The 14,392-nt window shown below is 39.0% G+C and overlaps 1 protein-coding gene across 1 annotated transcript; it reads left to right on the forward strand.

Annotated features, from left to right (window-relative positions):
• The first annotated feature begins 741 nt into the window (after positions 1-741).
• Positions 742-11,208, forward strand: LOC141599578 (glycerol-3-phosphate acyltransferase 9-like). Its single transcript, XM_074419643.1, has 12 exons — positions 742-1,108; positions 1,257-1,314; positions 3,325-3,443; positions 3,894-3,993; positions 8,207-8,302; positions 8,423-8,519; positions 8,748-8,835; positions 8,915-9,011; positions 9,529-9,614; positions 10,036-10,155; positions 10,261-10,359; positions 10,969-11,208. The coding sequence occupies exons 1-12, from the start codon at positions 948-950 to the stop codon at positions 11,015-11,017; spliced, it is 1,170 nt and encodes a 389-aa protein (XP_074275744.1). The 5' UTR covers positions 742-947; the 3' UTR covers positions 11,018-11,208.
• The last annotated feature ends 3,184 nt before the right edge of the window (positions 11,209-14,392 follow it).

Genomic DNA, 14,392 nt, shown 5'->3' on the forward strand with positions numbered 1-14,392 from the left:
CACTGTTTGAATGCAATTTTACGTTTTCCCATAATTTGTGTTGACTTTGCTTATAGGCTTTGAGAATAAGACGTTTAAAGTGCTCTGATGAAACACAAAATAATACAATTTCCCATTTAATTTATATGCAATGTCAGCCTTCGAAATCAGATAATGGATATTCGTATGTTCTTTAAAATGAGGGCTTCATGGGTTTTGGTGCTATAATATATCTTACCTTCAAAAACTGTGACAAGACCCTCTTTATTGCCTTGCTTAGTTATTCTACCAACATATCTCCAAGATAATAAGCAAAAAGACAAATAAGCCGAATAATGCATTCATGAACGATACCGCAAAAATAAAAGAACAAAAACAATTAAATCTGTGATTCTCACGGGTCACAAAACTAGTTTTTATGTTAAAAATCATATACTTTTGATGAAAGTATTAAAAAAAGTTTATAAATTTGAGAAAATGCAAATTAAAGATTTGTGACATAGGTTGTTAATACTTTCATCAAAAGTATATGATTTTTTTCAAATTAATTAAAAAAAGTATTGATGAATTAATTTGTGACATATACTTTTTTTCAAATTAATTAAAAAAAGTACTTTTTTTCAACCAAATTACAAATTCACAATTCACATTGATGATAGTTTATAAATTTGAGAGAATGCAAAAAGTATTGCGAAAACAAACAAATTAAAAAAATTAATTTGTGACATTGATATAATCTCGAAAATTTTAAAGGTAGAAGTCAAAATATTGTAAATTTGGAGCAATGAAATCATTAAAATTGGGGGCCAAAAAACAAGTCAAAGTGACATTTATGAAGGACTTCCCTTTCGCAAAGATTCAATAACCACACATATCCAGTCAGGTGATACTTCACTACACAGTGTATTATCTTCCAACACTTTCCAGTTTCCACCCACAAAAAAACTCCATTGTTAATACTTGTATTAATGGAAGAAAATAGTGGTAATAATAACAATAATAATAATCATAATAATAATAATGAGAAAGGGTTGAGAAGAGTTGGTACGGAATTGGATTTGGACAGACCCAATATCGAAGATTATCTCCCTTCTGAATCTTTCACTCAACCTCGTGGAAAGCTTCGTTTGTAAGTCACCATACTTCGTCTCGTCTCGTTCATTTGTTTACCTTTTATTAAAATACTCTCGCAAACAGTAAAAAGGGGATGTGACAAATGATGGGTTTTTTGGGTGTTGATTGTAATTTTAATTTTGGTGGAATTGTGATTTGTGCAGAAGGGATTTGCTTGATATTTCTCCTGCTTTAACTGAAGCTGCTGGTGCCATTGTTGATGTAAGTTTGCACTTTTAATTTTGCCAAACATTTCTCATTTGTTTTTGTTTCTGAATTACAAAAACAATCACATTACCTAGTGTCTCAATGGCTCCTGCAAATTACGCACCTTCCTCACCCTTGTCTTGACATAGAGAGCCTGTTTGCGGATGATTCAAGGCGATAATTGCGTTCGAATGATAAGATAAAGCAAAATGACTCATTGAAGTGACTGCTGAGGTGCTGGGATACTGTTGTTATCAAGGGTTTAGTTTGATGATTTAGTCCAGTGTGTAAATTTGTTGTTTGTTTGTTGTTGGTTGATGAATAAAAAGGATAAAGCAAAGAAAAGCTTGAATTTTATTCCATGTTGATGCAACATTCAAGTGTTTAATTTGAATTTTGAGCAAGGGTTTAGTTTGATGATTATTGAAGTGTGTTGATTTGTTGTTTGTTTGGTGTTAATAAATTAGCGTATAGGACTAGAGGATAAAAAAGATAATCTTCAATTCAATTCCGTTGTTGATGTAAGTGTTTAATTTGACTTTTTGAGGAAGGGTTTAGTATGATGATTTTCAAGTGTGTTAATTTGTTGTTTGTGTGTTATTTTGTTGTTAATTAATGAGTGAAGTGGATTAAACAAAGAAAAGCTTCGTTTAAGTTTGTGTCATTTCTTAAGTTCATATATATCCGAGATCCAAAAATGCAATTTGTCGCGTAAAATTCTAAGGAAGCTTCTATCTTTGTGAAAGAGGCAAATGAGGAAAATGTGTTTATTTGAAGGTTTAGTCTACAAAAACACCCGTCATGGACTTAGGATATAGCTAATCCTGTAAAAGCGGTAAAAGTATTAGCATTCTAAAGGAACCTCTCTAAACAAATAGAGGTGAAGATCAATGGAATGATAATGGAGTAACAAATAGGCTATGAGGTAGAAGAGTTTCATATCTTGTGCACTTGACTGTCCTAATAAAAGGGCTTATTCAATCACATATTTTGAGCTAACAGCTTAATGTTGGTTAAGAGATGTTGTGATGTTCGAAGGTTCAAATATGATAGCCATGGACAATGCTTACATGGTGGACCATTGAACAGGCACTATTAACTGAACCATGGTTATCGGATTGGGAAATTCTTCTAATCCCAGTGAATCGCGAATCACGTATTCATATTACGACGTAATGAATTTTTGTATAAAATATACGTATTACGTTGTAAAAAGTGCATATTGTGTATGCATATTACATATTCGTATCAAAGTGTACTACGAATTTGGCATCCATGAACTGAACAAATATTTCATTTAAGAGATTTTTAGTGGCATCATGAAGTGAGCCTTTTTATCAGTTAAATCTTGTGCATGAAATGGTTGCTTGAACTTAACATAATTTTAAGTTGTATATGTAGTTTATTGTCTGTTGAGGTTCACTTATGTTATTCTGTTTTAACTGTAAGGATTTAACAGTAATTGTTACGGGTTAAATAGCAGATAACCCCCAAAAGTTTGCTTGTATGTGTAATTGAGCCCCATAAGTCTTAGTTGGAGCAAATTAGCCTCACAACATTTTGTTTAGGGGCAGAACTGCCGACAAACACGCGCAAACACGGACACGCACACAAGCACATACTAAAATCCTATGACACACACACAAACACCAACCTTGTAATGCATACAAAGAGGAACACACCAAAATCTTTTATCTTGTTGGAGTTTGGACTGTTGGACTCTGTTGCAAGTATTAGACAATAGACATTAGAGTGTTAAGAGGTGTGTGACTCGGCTAATTGTCTGAAAATTTTCCTTTTTTGGCCTAAATGAAGCTCCAAGTGTCTATACTCATGTTTGAGTGAGACATGTCTTACATGAATACGTGAATGAAGATGAGAAGTCGAAGTAGCACGATTCAGTTAGATGAAACTATGAAAGTGTTTGACTTTCAAATCCCAATGTTACATCTAGAGTCTAGATTTTAGTTTTAGATGTTTAAAATGTGGTATTATTTAACTTTGTTATCATGTATGATTCTTCAGGACTCTTTCACCCGTTGCTTCAAATCAAATCCTCCGGAGCCTTGGAACTGGAATCTTTATCTATTTCCCCTGTGGTGTTGCGGAGTTGTTGCTAGATACTTTGTTATATTTCCGGCAAGGTTAGATTTATCGCCAATAAATACCACCTTATGTTTTGAAGCAATACTAACTAGAATTCCTTATCCAACTGAGAGATTAATGGTGTTTTATGCTGTATCCAAGTATGAAGATGCATAAACAAGACTACACAAAATGTTTGTTACAGAAAAATTCAGCAACTGTTTGTTTCCCGTTTCATGGTTTTTCGTTTAAGAACGCATGAAAACTAGCTTGGTTTACTTTCTCAAAACAATGTGCAGTGTGTTGTGCAAGTTTGGAGTAATGTTCATGTTAGTATGTATTTTAATTGGTAATATGACTAATATCTTATCTGGAAAATAAGGACTCATGGTCTTAGGGCATCTAGAAAATAAGGAATTCATAGGTCTATTAGGTAAAAATTTATTAATGATGGATTTCTGCGTTAGCTCTCCCCTGACATCTTAAATTTTCCAACTTTCTAACTTCAGGGTCCTGATATTGACAATAGGATGGATCATATTTCTCTTACTCTACGTTCCAGTTCATTTCTTTTTGAAAGGACAAGATAAACTGAGGAAGAAATTGGAGGTACGGTTATTGTTTATTGCCACTATGCTAATTTCATGCACATCTGGTTGTTCTCTGTATTTATATATACATCTGCAGTGAAGCTGAGTAATTCTCTGTACTAATAGCAGATGTTATCCAGATCTGCGTATAGCCATACGATTAGCTATTGCCATCATTCACCCTTTTAATTTCAAGTTCCTCAATTCTTAGTAAAGAATTTCAGTGGTTTCCGTATCTTAAATCTTATTTGTTTGTTGCCTTACCATTTAGTTACTGTGTGTTTCTTGCGATTTTTGGCAAATGGATTACATCCTTTTAGTTTATCTTCCTTAGGCTAAAACTTTGGCTCGTAAGTGCGGCTTGCACGCTCAGTCCAGGTGCAGCAGCGTATTCTTTCTAGTTTCTACCACTATGTTAGTAACGAGACAGTTTAAAAGAAGCATACGATATTGCCTATCTGAATCAAGCAGGTCTTACATGAGATTTCTGGATTATTGTATGATGGTTTTTTTGACTTTCCATATATAGAAGTAGAAAGAGATAGACTAGATACGCCGTCTCTTATCTCGATGACACAAAAGGGATATTAAGCGATTGGAATTGGGATATGAAATTATGAATATATTTTGAGGTGTGGCTGACCGTGTGTGACGATCCGCACACTTGAACCCTTAGATTTATTTATGCTTATGTAATTTCATTTCCCTTGTACATTTGTAGTAAGTATTTTCTTAGTAGTTTTAGAATAGGTTTCCATAAATAGGTATATCGCTATTCTGAACTAAACTTGTAAAATCAATGTTTCCTGCTACCAGGATGTAAATATCAAATTTCCCTCTTTAGGGAGTACTAGTGAATGAAAATCTACTTCCTACCTTGTGCCTTCGTATTGCTTGTTGTTGCTTTGTTGTGAACGACTCTTAGCCTTCACTTTACTAACAAGCCGTGTTTGTGGGATCGACACTAGGATCCCGACTCACACCCCGAGACCCGAGTATCGTGCTAGTGGGCGATCCCTCACTAGTACGAAGATCCTTGTCGCTTGCATCTTGCCTTGAGACGGGCAAAGGTGCGCGCCACGGTCCGGCAAAAGTAGCGGACCGTGACATTTGGTATCAGAGCCCCGGTCTTCGGACGGGCGTCTGCAAGCCGCATTTGTTTATCGAGATCGAGAAAATGGGCGAAACAATCGAGGACCGAGTGGATGCCTTAGAGGACGCAATCGACGTCAAGCTTCCTTAACTCGAGGACATCGTTATGCGGATGGCTGCGAGCCTCGAGGAGTTGCAAAAGACGGTTTGTGACCTTGAGATGAAGGTGGACGGGATGGACACCCGCATCCAAGCGATCAGTGGTGCGATCCCCGACGATCGGGAGGAAGAGATCAATCATCTGCATCGAAAGGTCGAGATGTTAGAGAACACTTGCGCCACGCTCGTGAAAGCGGTGGCCAATGAGGGGAAATCTGTGGGGAGCCATAAGGTGAAGGCACCTCCACCTCGTGCCTACGATGGGGCGAGGGATTCGAAAGCGGTCGATAACTTTATCTTCGATATGGAGCAATACTTCCGAGTAAGTGGGCTCGACGAAGACGCGGAAGTTGTCACGGCAAGCATGTATCTAGTCGACGATGCCAAGATGTGGTGGAGGGCTAGGTACAAGGAAATCGATGCGGGCACGATTACGGTGACATCGTGGGCCGACTTCAAGAGGATATTGAAGGATCACTTCTACCCCGAGAACACGTAGTATGTTGCTCGGAAGAAGTTGAAGGAAATCAAGCACACCAAATCAATCCGGGAATATGTGAGGGAATTCTCAGCGTGCATGCTCGAGATTAGCGAAATGTCCGAGACGGATAGGACATTCGAGTTCATTGACGGGTTGAAGAGGTGGGCACAACAAGAGGTCATGAGGCAGAATCCCAAAACTCTGTCTTCGGCCATATCGGCTGTGGAGCGCCACTCGACTTTCACGGGGAGCGAGAGGCACCAAGAGTTGTGGCACCAACGGGGAATATGGGTGCATCACAAAGTGGGTACAATGGACAAAGGCCACAAAACAGCGCCATTTCAGTTGGGAACAGTCGGTTCCGCTCACAAGGAAGTCAAGCCCAATCGGCGAGCACTACAAACTCGCCCTCAAGCTCGTCTTCTAAGGCGGGAAACTCTACTGCTTCCACAACGAAGAGACCGTTCGCGTGTTTTGTGTGCAAGGGTCCTCACAAGATGGTCGATTGTCCGAACAAAGCGGAGTTCAATGCCATGTTCAAGCAGATGCCGAAAGGGGCTCAAGAACGTCTTGATGGGGCATTGGCCGACTATCACCAAGAGTGTAACGAAGACTCGAGTGATGGTGAAGACCAACCACGGATGGGCTCACTTCAAAGGATCAGCGCGATGGGGAAGTACGAAGATTCCTCCGCCAAGAAATCCCACGGGCTCATGTACGTGGACTTGATGGTGAATGGGAAGCAAGCACGAGCCTTGATCGACTCGGGCGCCTCCCACAACTTTGTTACGAAAGAGGAAGCGGATCGGTTGGGGCTAGTTTCGCTTTGGATGCTAACACCGTTGCTGAAGCGGTCAATGGGAAAATGAGACGCGTCCAAGGAGTGGCTAAGAAGGTCGCGGTCCAAGTGGGTAAGTGGGCAGGGGAGCTCGACTTCACCACCGTTCCATTTGGATGACTTCAAGTTAGTACTCGGGATGCGGTTCTTTCGAAAGCATTGGTAGTATTGAAACCAAGTGACGGATCGATGCTACTAATGGGGTCTATCGTAGTGAATACGGTAGACGGCGACGAAGACAAGGGGGCAGCATCGAATTTCGGCTATGAGGGTGATACCGACGCCGAAACAAGGGATGCGACCTTGGAGAATGCCTAAAGGTTCGGTGGAGCCGAGGGCGAACAAAACCCAGGCTAACTACGATGCTAAGTGGCCTGGTGGACGAAAGAAGAGTCTACCCCCTCACCGAGGAGGAGACAATGAGGGCCGAGATGCCCAAAGAAGTAGGCCTCGTACCATCAGGGGGCCGCGTCGATGTCTTTGAATCGACGTCCTGGTTTGCGGGTCAGTCGACCCAAGAGATAAGGCCTCGCATCATCAGGGGGCCGCGTCGATGTGCTGAATCGACGTCCTGGTTTGCTGGTAAGTCGACCCAAGAGAAAAGGCCTCGTACCATCAGGGGGCCGTGCCGAAATGCTGATTCGGCGTCCTGGAGATCTCACATTCCCTTGAATGCAGGTGCTGAAGTGACGAGAGACAAGACGAAGGTCCGTTGGGGCCAGTACTTGAAGGAATCCCGAGAGAGGACTTTTCAAGCAGCGGCAAAGTGGACGTTCCCGAGAGACAAGGAGCACGTGGTGAACTTGGAGAACATGATGTTCGGCAGCTTCTATGTCAAGGAACTCCAGCCTATCCTTGAGGGGACGAAGAGGCCAGTCATTGTTTGGGTTTGGGACGAAGCGCACATTCAAGCCGAGTTGTATGTCTCACTGAAGCACCATTCAAGATTTTTTGTGTTGCCGAGGGCGGCAACAGATTAGGTGGGGGAGAGTGTGACGATCCGCACACTTGAACCCTTAGATTTATCTATGCTTATGTAATTTCATTTCCCTTGTACATTTGTAGTAAGTATTTTCTTAGTAGTTTTAGAATAGGTTTTCATAAATAGGTATATCGCTATTCTGAACTAAACTTGTATGTAAAATCAATGTTTCCTGCTACCAGGATGTAAATATCAAATTTCCCTCTTTAGGGAGTACTAGTGAATGAAAATCTACTTCCTACCTTGTGCCTTCGTATTGCTTGTTGTTGCTTTGTTGTGAACGACTCTTAGCCTTCACTTTACTAACAAGCCGTGTTTGTGGGATCGACACTAGGATCCCGACTCACACCCCGAGACCCGAGTATCGTGCTAGTGGGCGATCCCTCACTAGTACGAAGATCCTTGTCGCTTGCATCTTGCCTTGAGACGGGCAAAGGTGCGCGCCACGGTCCGGCAAAAGTAGCGGACCGTGACACCGTGTCAGCTGATGCCTCGATTGCTCAAAGTACTCATTCCTACCATTCATTTATTAGCAAGGAACCTGTTGATATGCTATATTGTTCTATTAAGTATCGACTTTGCTAGAGAATTAGTTTTTTCTCTCTCCCAACAAATATCTATTTCTTTTGCTCATTACGAGATGTGCTCTGGTGATGTCTGTTCTTTTTACCCTGTTTCAGCGATCACTTGTGGAACTGCTCTGCAGTTTCTTTGTTGCATCATGGACTGGAGTTATCAAGTACCATGGCCCACGGCCAAGTATGCGGTCTAACCAGGTGATATTTCATTATTTCTCCCCCCATTTTCATGTACGTCATTTCACCATGCAGTTCACAAACATTGTCATTCTAGATCCAATTTAAAGTTTTCTCTCTCCCTCTTTTTGCATTTTACAGGTGTTTGTGGCAAACCATACTTCTATGATTGATTTCATTGTTTTGGAACAAATGACTGCATTTGCTGTCATAATGCAGAAGCATCCTGGTTGGGTTGGTAAGTCTTATTGTTCCTCTATTTATAGAACCCCTCAAGGTTTCAAAATTCAAATGTTACTGTTCTTGACTCGTTGTGTGCATTACTTCAAAGACTAAGTTGTATTGGTGAAGGAGGTTTGACTTAATGAGCATTGTTGTTCAAAAAATATTATGTTGCAGCTGCTGTCATAATCTCTCTTGTTTTGGGGTATTTTATCCAGTCTTGCCCTTCTTGGGTTTGGTGCAGGATTGCTGCAGACTACTATTTTAGAGAGTTTGGGATGCATTTGGTTCAATCGTTCAGAGGAAAAGGATCGAGTAATTGTGGCAAGGAAGTAAGTAAACGCAAAAGGGTATTTGAAATATTTGAAAGTTCCTCATGTTCTTACGTCTATACTTCCTCATTTATTTTAGGTTAAGGGAACACGTGCACGGAGCTGACAACAATCCTCTTCTTGTATTTCCTGAAGGAACTTGTGTCAATAATGAGTACATTGTCATGTTTAAGAAGGTAGGAATTCATACTTTCACTTCCGACTTGGTATTCGTTTTCAATAAGAATAACAACGATACCCCAATGTCTCAAGGGCTCTCGTAAATGGCGGGGTAAGAGGGGTGGGGGTGGATGTTGGCACATCACATAGAAGCCGTTTACGGATTGCCCAAAATGATATTTTCCCCCCGAAAATTACACCGAATAGTGCAACTTCACAATTAAAAGAAGCGTGGTCAGTTTAGTAAGCCATTTTGCATTGTTGCTCTATTCCCTCGTATTCGAGAACCAAAGGATAGTGAGTATTCGGCTCCTTTGGAAACAACGGATGAAATAATATTGTGTCCTGGGGCTGGATTACCTAATTTTTCTTCAAATCTAGCACTTACTTTTTGAACCACACAATTCTCTGGTGAGTGAAAGAGAAGCACCAAAATTTTGGTACCTCTCAGTTGCGCCCTAATATCTTTGTTTGCTGTGATTTTGTTTCTTAACTGCTTGACAAAAATGTGCTGGAATTTCTCTCTCATTTCAGGGTGTTTTTGAGCTTGATTGCACTATTTGTCCGGTAGCAATCAAGTACAACAAAATATTTGTTGATGCCTTTTGGAACAGTCGGAAGTAAGATCCTCTAAAAGCTTCTTTCTGCTTGAGTTTGCAATGTGTTTGTATTATAAGTTGCATCACTTGTATTCTGCCTTTCCATTTTAATACATTGATGAATAGTTAGCTTTCTTTGCATTGTTTATATTTCGAGTTGGGTGACTTCTCCATCTTTGATGTGTGTGGCTCTTTAAGATCACACTATGATACATCGTCTTATGCTGAGCCATTGGGATTTATTTATTTATTTATTTTTTTTTTATTTTTTATTTTTTATTTTTTTTTTAATGTTGAATCAAGCGTATGCGATGTGTTAGCTGCTTGTTCTTATTCATCATTTTGATGCTTTAATCAAAATCCGAGTTTCCAAAACCTAGATATAGTTGAAATGCCTATTTGAGTATTTGGTAACGAAATTTCTGTTGGGTTCTATAATCAGGCAATCATTTACAATGCATCTGCTCCAGCTTATGACATCTTGGGCCGTTGTTTGTGATGTTTGGTATATGGAACCTCAGACTTTAAGACCGGGAGAGACATCCATTCAATTTGCGGAGAGGTGACTGATTATAATCTCTTATTATGTCGTAATGTGTACTTAAATCTTTAAAATCTTATTGTAAACCTATCTATATCATAAAAATGTACACACTCGATAATGCAGGGTGAGAGACATGATTGCTCATAGAGCCGGCCTCAAAAAGGTTCCCTGGGATGGTTACCTGAAGTATTCCCGGCCAAGCCCTAGGCTTACACAGAGCAAGTATGTCTACATTCTCTAATACTCCCTGTCTCATACCTTCATTTGATAGTTTACATTTTTGTTTAGATTGGCTTTTATTCAAGTGTATAAGGATAGACACGTGAGGTATAGAGTCAAACATTCATTTTCCACCATTTAGAAGTGTAGACTGTAGAACATACCAATAAAAAGGAACTTTCAAATATTGGGTCAGACGGAGCAAAATGTAAATACTAACCTCCATTTCATACTTCCCACTTTTCAAATTACGTGAGAGAAATTAAAAAAAATGTTGGAGGAACAAAGTGGAATGGAGGGTAAGCTATCTGTCTCTGACCTCAAGCTTGAGTTGCTGGTATTGTTTAGTTTGTGGTTACAGCCTCTTTCATCCTGTTCTCTCTGCCTCAACAATAAGTCTCTTGTAAAACCGTTTCTACATTAATAGTGTGGCAACTTAGAAGGGCCTGAAGCTTAAGAATAAAAACAAACAATAATAATACTAAAGACCTAAAGGCGTTGAACTCAGTTATATATATACCTGAACTATGTAGTGCGTTAATTAGACCGTGTTTTAAACTACGTAGTAAGGAGCTTCATTAGTTTTTTTTTTTTTTTTTTTTTTTTCCACAGGCAAAAGAGCTTTGCTGAATCCATATTGGGGCGATATCAAGACAGATAAAATTGAGCTATCGGGTTAGCTTTTTGCCTTCAATGTCTTCCCTTTTGTAATTAGTTAATCATTGAACAAGCTTATCATTCATAATTGATAATTCCAACTCAAACATGGTTGAATTTCTGTTTAAATATGAATTATGTTTCGAATATATTTTTCCATTTCATTAGCGAATGATTATATTGCCAACGGTATAATCCCGGACTTATAGGTAGGTGGTCAATGTCTGCTTTCGCACAAGGCCTTGAATTTTACCTGACATTATGCACGAGTCACATCACTAGGATGTCTTAATTTAGTGGTAATTGTTTGAGATACAGGGTATTATCGAGTGCCTGAGGTTAAAAAAGATTAAGAGGTTACATGGCATTATTAGGTCTCATGCTTGTGTAGCTGTGTTCGCCATGTCTCCATCTCCTTTGTTTTACTGGCCTTTACTCCATATTATATACGAAGTATGCAAGTCCCTGTATTGTGTAAATGTCTGAATTATTTATTTACTGCCTCCAAATTTATATACGGAGTACAAGAATTTTTTTTCAAGAGGTTTGACTTCAAAATAAAACAATTTTTTTTTGACAAAACTAAAACATATCATCAGATTGACGATAAAAAAAAAATTCTTCAAAAGAGCATGCTTGTATCTGGACGGCATGCATTTTTGTACCCATGCAATTTTGGGAATAATTGCGTTTTTTGGTTCAAAGTAATTTCGGTCGCCCTTCTTAATTGTCGCATGTGACTTGTATTTTAGAATGAAAACATGAAATTGATTTCTATAACAGATTAATGGTGTAAAAATGTTCGAGTGACCGGACCTTTGAAATGAGACATTGTATTTGGTCATCATAATGGTTTTGAGCCGATTTATTTAGTTTGAATGCTTATTGAGCGAGTTTTTATGCCATCTTAGGTAGTAAACTCGGTGAATATTAAGTTCATATTGCCTATTAATCATTTTGCATCATTTGGCCGTTTTTAAGTCAGGTTTTAGTAGCTCTCTTGTTATTCACATATTAGATTAATTTGAATCAAAACTACTTGTGATCTTTCTTTTCTGGTCTAGTTATTCAGATTAGATTAACTTGAATCAAAACTACTCGTCTTTCTTTTCCGGAGAAGGTAGGGTCATTTTTTCAGACTTATTTGAAACAGTTGTTACGCAGGCATAGTCGTAGACCACGGCATTGAACATTGTTTTTTCAATGTTTTTTTTTTTTGGTGTCATATGAGATTATGAGGCGCAAGGTCAATACAATATACTGGGGAGGGGGATTTGAGCTCATGACCTATTGTCACGATACCTCAATTTTTACCATTAGACTAAGACCAAACATTGGAACAAAGGGACACTACTATGTTAGCCCCAAAAAAGAACACTTGACACAGTTTCGAAAGTATATTATACTTATGAATTATCTAGGGTTCCTTTTAGAAAGGAGTGCATAATTTGTTTTATAAACACTGTTTTGTCCGAATTCATGTAGTCTGTAGTGATGTCGGACGAATCTCCACGCACACCTCACATGGAATTGCCATACATTTCTGCATAAAATGAATTTCATGGGTCCTTTTCTCTTTATAGCAACGCATACTCTCAAAATTATTTGGCTATTAGTGGGTACAATTTAGAAGCTTTATCTGGCTGCTTGACAACTTTCCATTTGAAATCATATAACATCACTTGCAATATTTAGAGGTGGCAATTGGGTCAGTTGGGTCGGATTGGATCGGATCATATCAGGTTCGGGTTATATCGGGTCAGCCACCCCTTTCGGATCGGGTCGGGTTCGGGTCATTGTCGTGTCGGGATTAGGTCGGGTCGTTTCGGGTCAGGTCATTATCGGGTCTGGTTACTTTATCGCATTACTTCAATTTTTGACCATTAAATTTAGTTTTTAAGCATTATTTGCTTTAATTACTTCATTATTAAACCAAATATATCAATCTAAATATAAAATCACTTTCATTTTGATCAATATTAAGCTTAATAATTGTCGGTTCTCAATTTAATCGGGTTAGTATTGGGTTGGGTCAATACCGAGTCGGCTCTGGGTCGGGTTTGGGTCACTGATCATCGGGTCATGTCGGGTTACGGGTTGTCGTCAGGTTGATTTTGGGTCACTAATCATCGGGTCATGTCGGGTTATGGGTCGGGTCGGTTTTGGGTTGCAATATTTCCGGGTTCTGTCGGGTCCAGTTTGCTCAAGTTCGGATCGGGTCACTCAGAGTCAGACTTGTCAGCTCTACTTACAATATGAACTTACAATACGAACATGTCAAGGTGTATTCCAAATGATTTTTTTTATCTTCGATTTAAGGTAGTGGAGTAGTATTACCAATGAGGTCTTAACTTAGCGGTTATAAATGAGATATTGTGAACAATGGGTTATCAAAGTACATTGATCGGACTGGTCTCAATCTTTGGTTTAAGTTGATTTTACGTACTGTTCAAGTTGGTTGGACACTTAGTGCATCCGCAAAGGTGGGGAAGTGCCTCCCCATATGTCCTCTCTCTCCTCATATGGGGCTCCTCATTGTTGCACAAAACTCCCCAACATTTGGGGTTCCACTGTTTTTAGAGGAGCTCAAAAAAAAAAAAAAAAGGCAATTTTATTATTCTTTTGGGGAGGTTCCTAAATTTTTGTGTGTGAATTGGGGAACCCCATTGTTGCATAGATGTAATTATGAAATGGGAAGGGTAAATGAAAAAGTTAGTGAAAAATGAGGTGGACGAATAAAAAAAGGAAAGAGAAAATATGGGGAGCCTTTGCGGATTTAAGACTCTTCAAAGGTTACCACGACTCTATATTGAGGTGGTTTCAGCCTTGGTTGTATAAATACACCGTAACTGAAATTAGATTATGATAGGTTGATTTCAAAAGAGTCTCTTAAACCGAGATTAAATACTACATGCTCGAGTTCCCTTCCAAGCATAAGATTAAGACTTGAATATGATCAACTCCAACACCAAATAGTAAATAATAATCCTTGAATTGAATAGTTGAATTGGAAGTTGCTAAAACAGAAAAGTAGATGAATAAAAAATTGAACACAGACTTTGAATGTCTCACTATCAAGGATGCCTAACATTCCATAATTACCCACTCGATTACTTTTCGTCTCATCACAATTAATTCACGACTAATCCTTATTTTATTTTCATACGGAACTTGATTTAACAAAGTTAGCTAACCATTTCTAGATTCACCAATTTAATTTTCTAAGACTTTGGTCGACATCAAGGGGAAGGAGGGGTCGAATAGGAGACCAAGTTTTGATAGTGTTTGTGCAATTGGTCTCCTTTGTGACGGGTTACCATTTGTGGCGGATATTTTGTGAGATAAAATGGTAACAAAATGGGTTAGTGGAGAAAGGGGA

Source organism: Silene latifolia, chromosome 9 (genome assembly GCF_048544455.1).
Source record: "Silene latifolia isolate original U9 population chromosome 9, ASM4854445v1, whole genome shotgun sequence".
In the NCBI taxonomy this organism is placed as follows: Eukaryota; Viridiplantae; Streptophyta; class Magnoliopsida; order Caryophyllales; family Caryophyllaceae; genus Silene; species Silene latifolia.

What these genes read in the sequence shown, in the direction of transcription:
- LOC141599578 (XM_074419643.1), top strand. Translation starts at nt 948, where the DNA reads ATGGAAGAAAATAGTGGTAATAATAACAATAATAATAATCATAATAAT. An exon ending in TTTGTTATATTTCCGGCAAG is followed by an intron (nt 3,444 to 3,893) that starts GTTAGATTTATC and finishes TTCTAACTTCAG; the next exon opens with GGTCCTGATATTGACAATAG. An exon ending in ACATTGTCATGTTTAAGAAG is followed by an intron (nt 9,012 to 9,528) that starts GTAGGAATTCAT and finishes CTCTCATTTCAG; the next exon opens with GGTGTTTTTGAGCTTGATTG.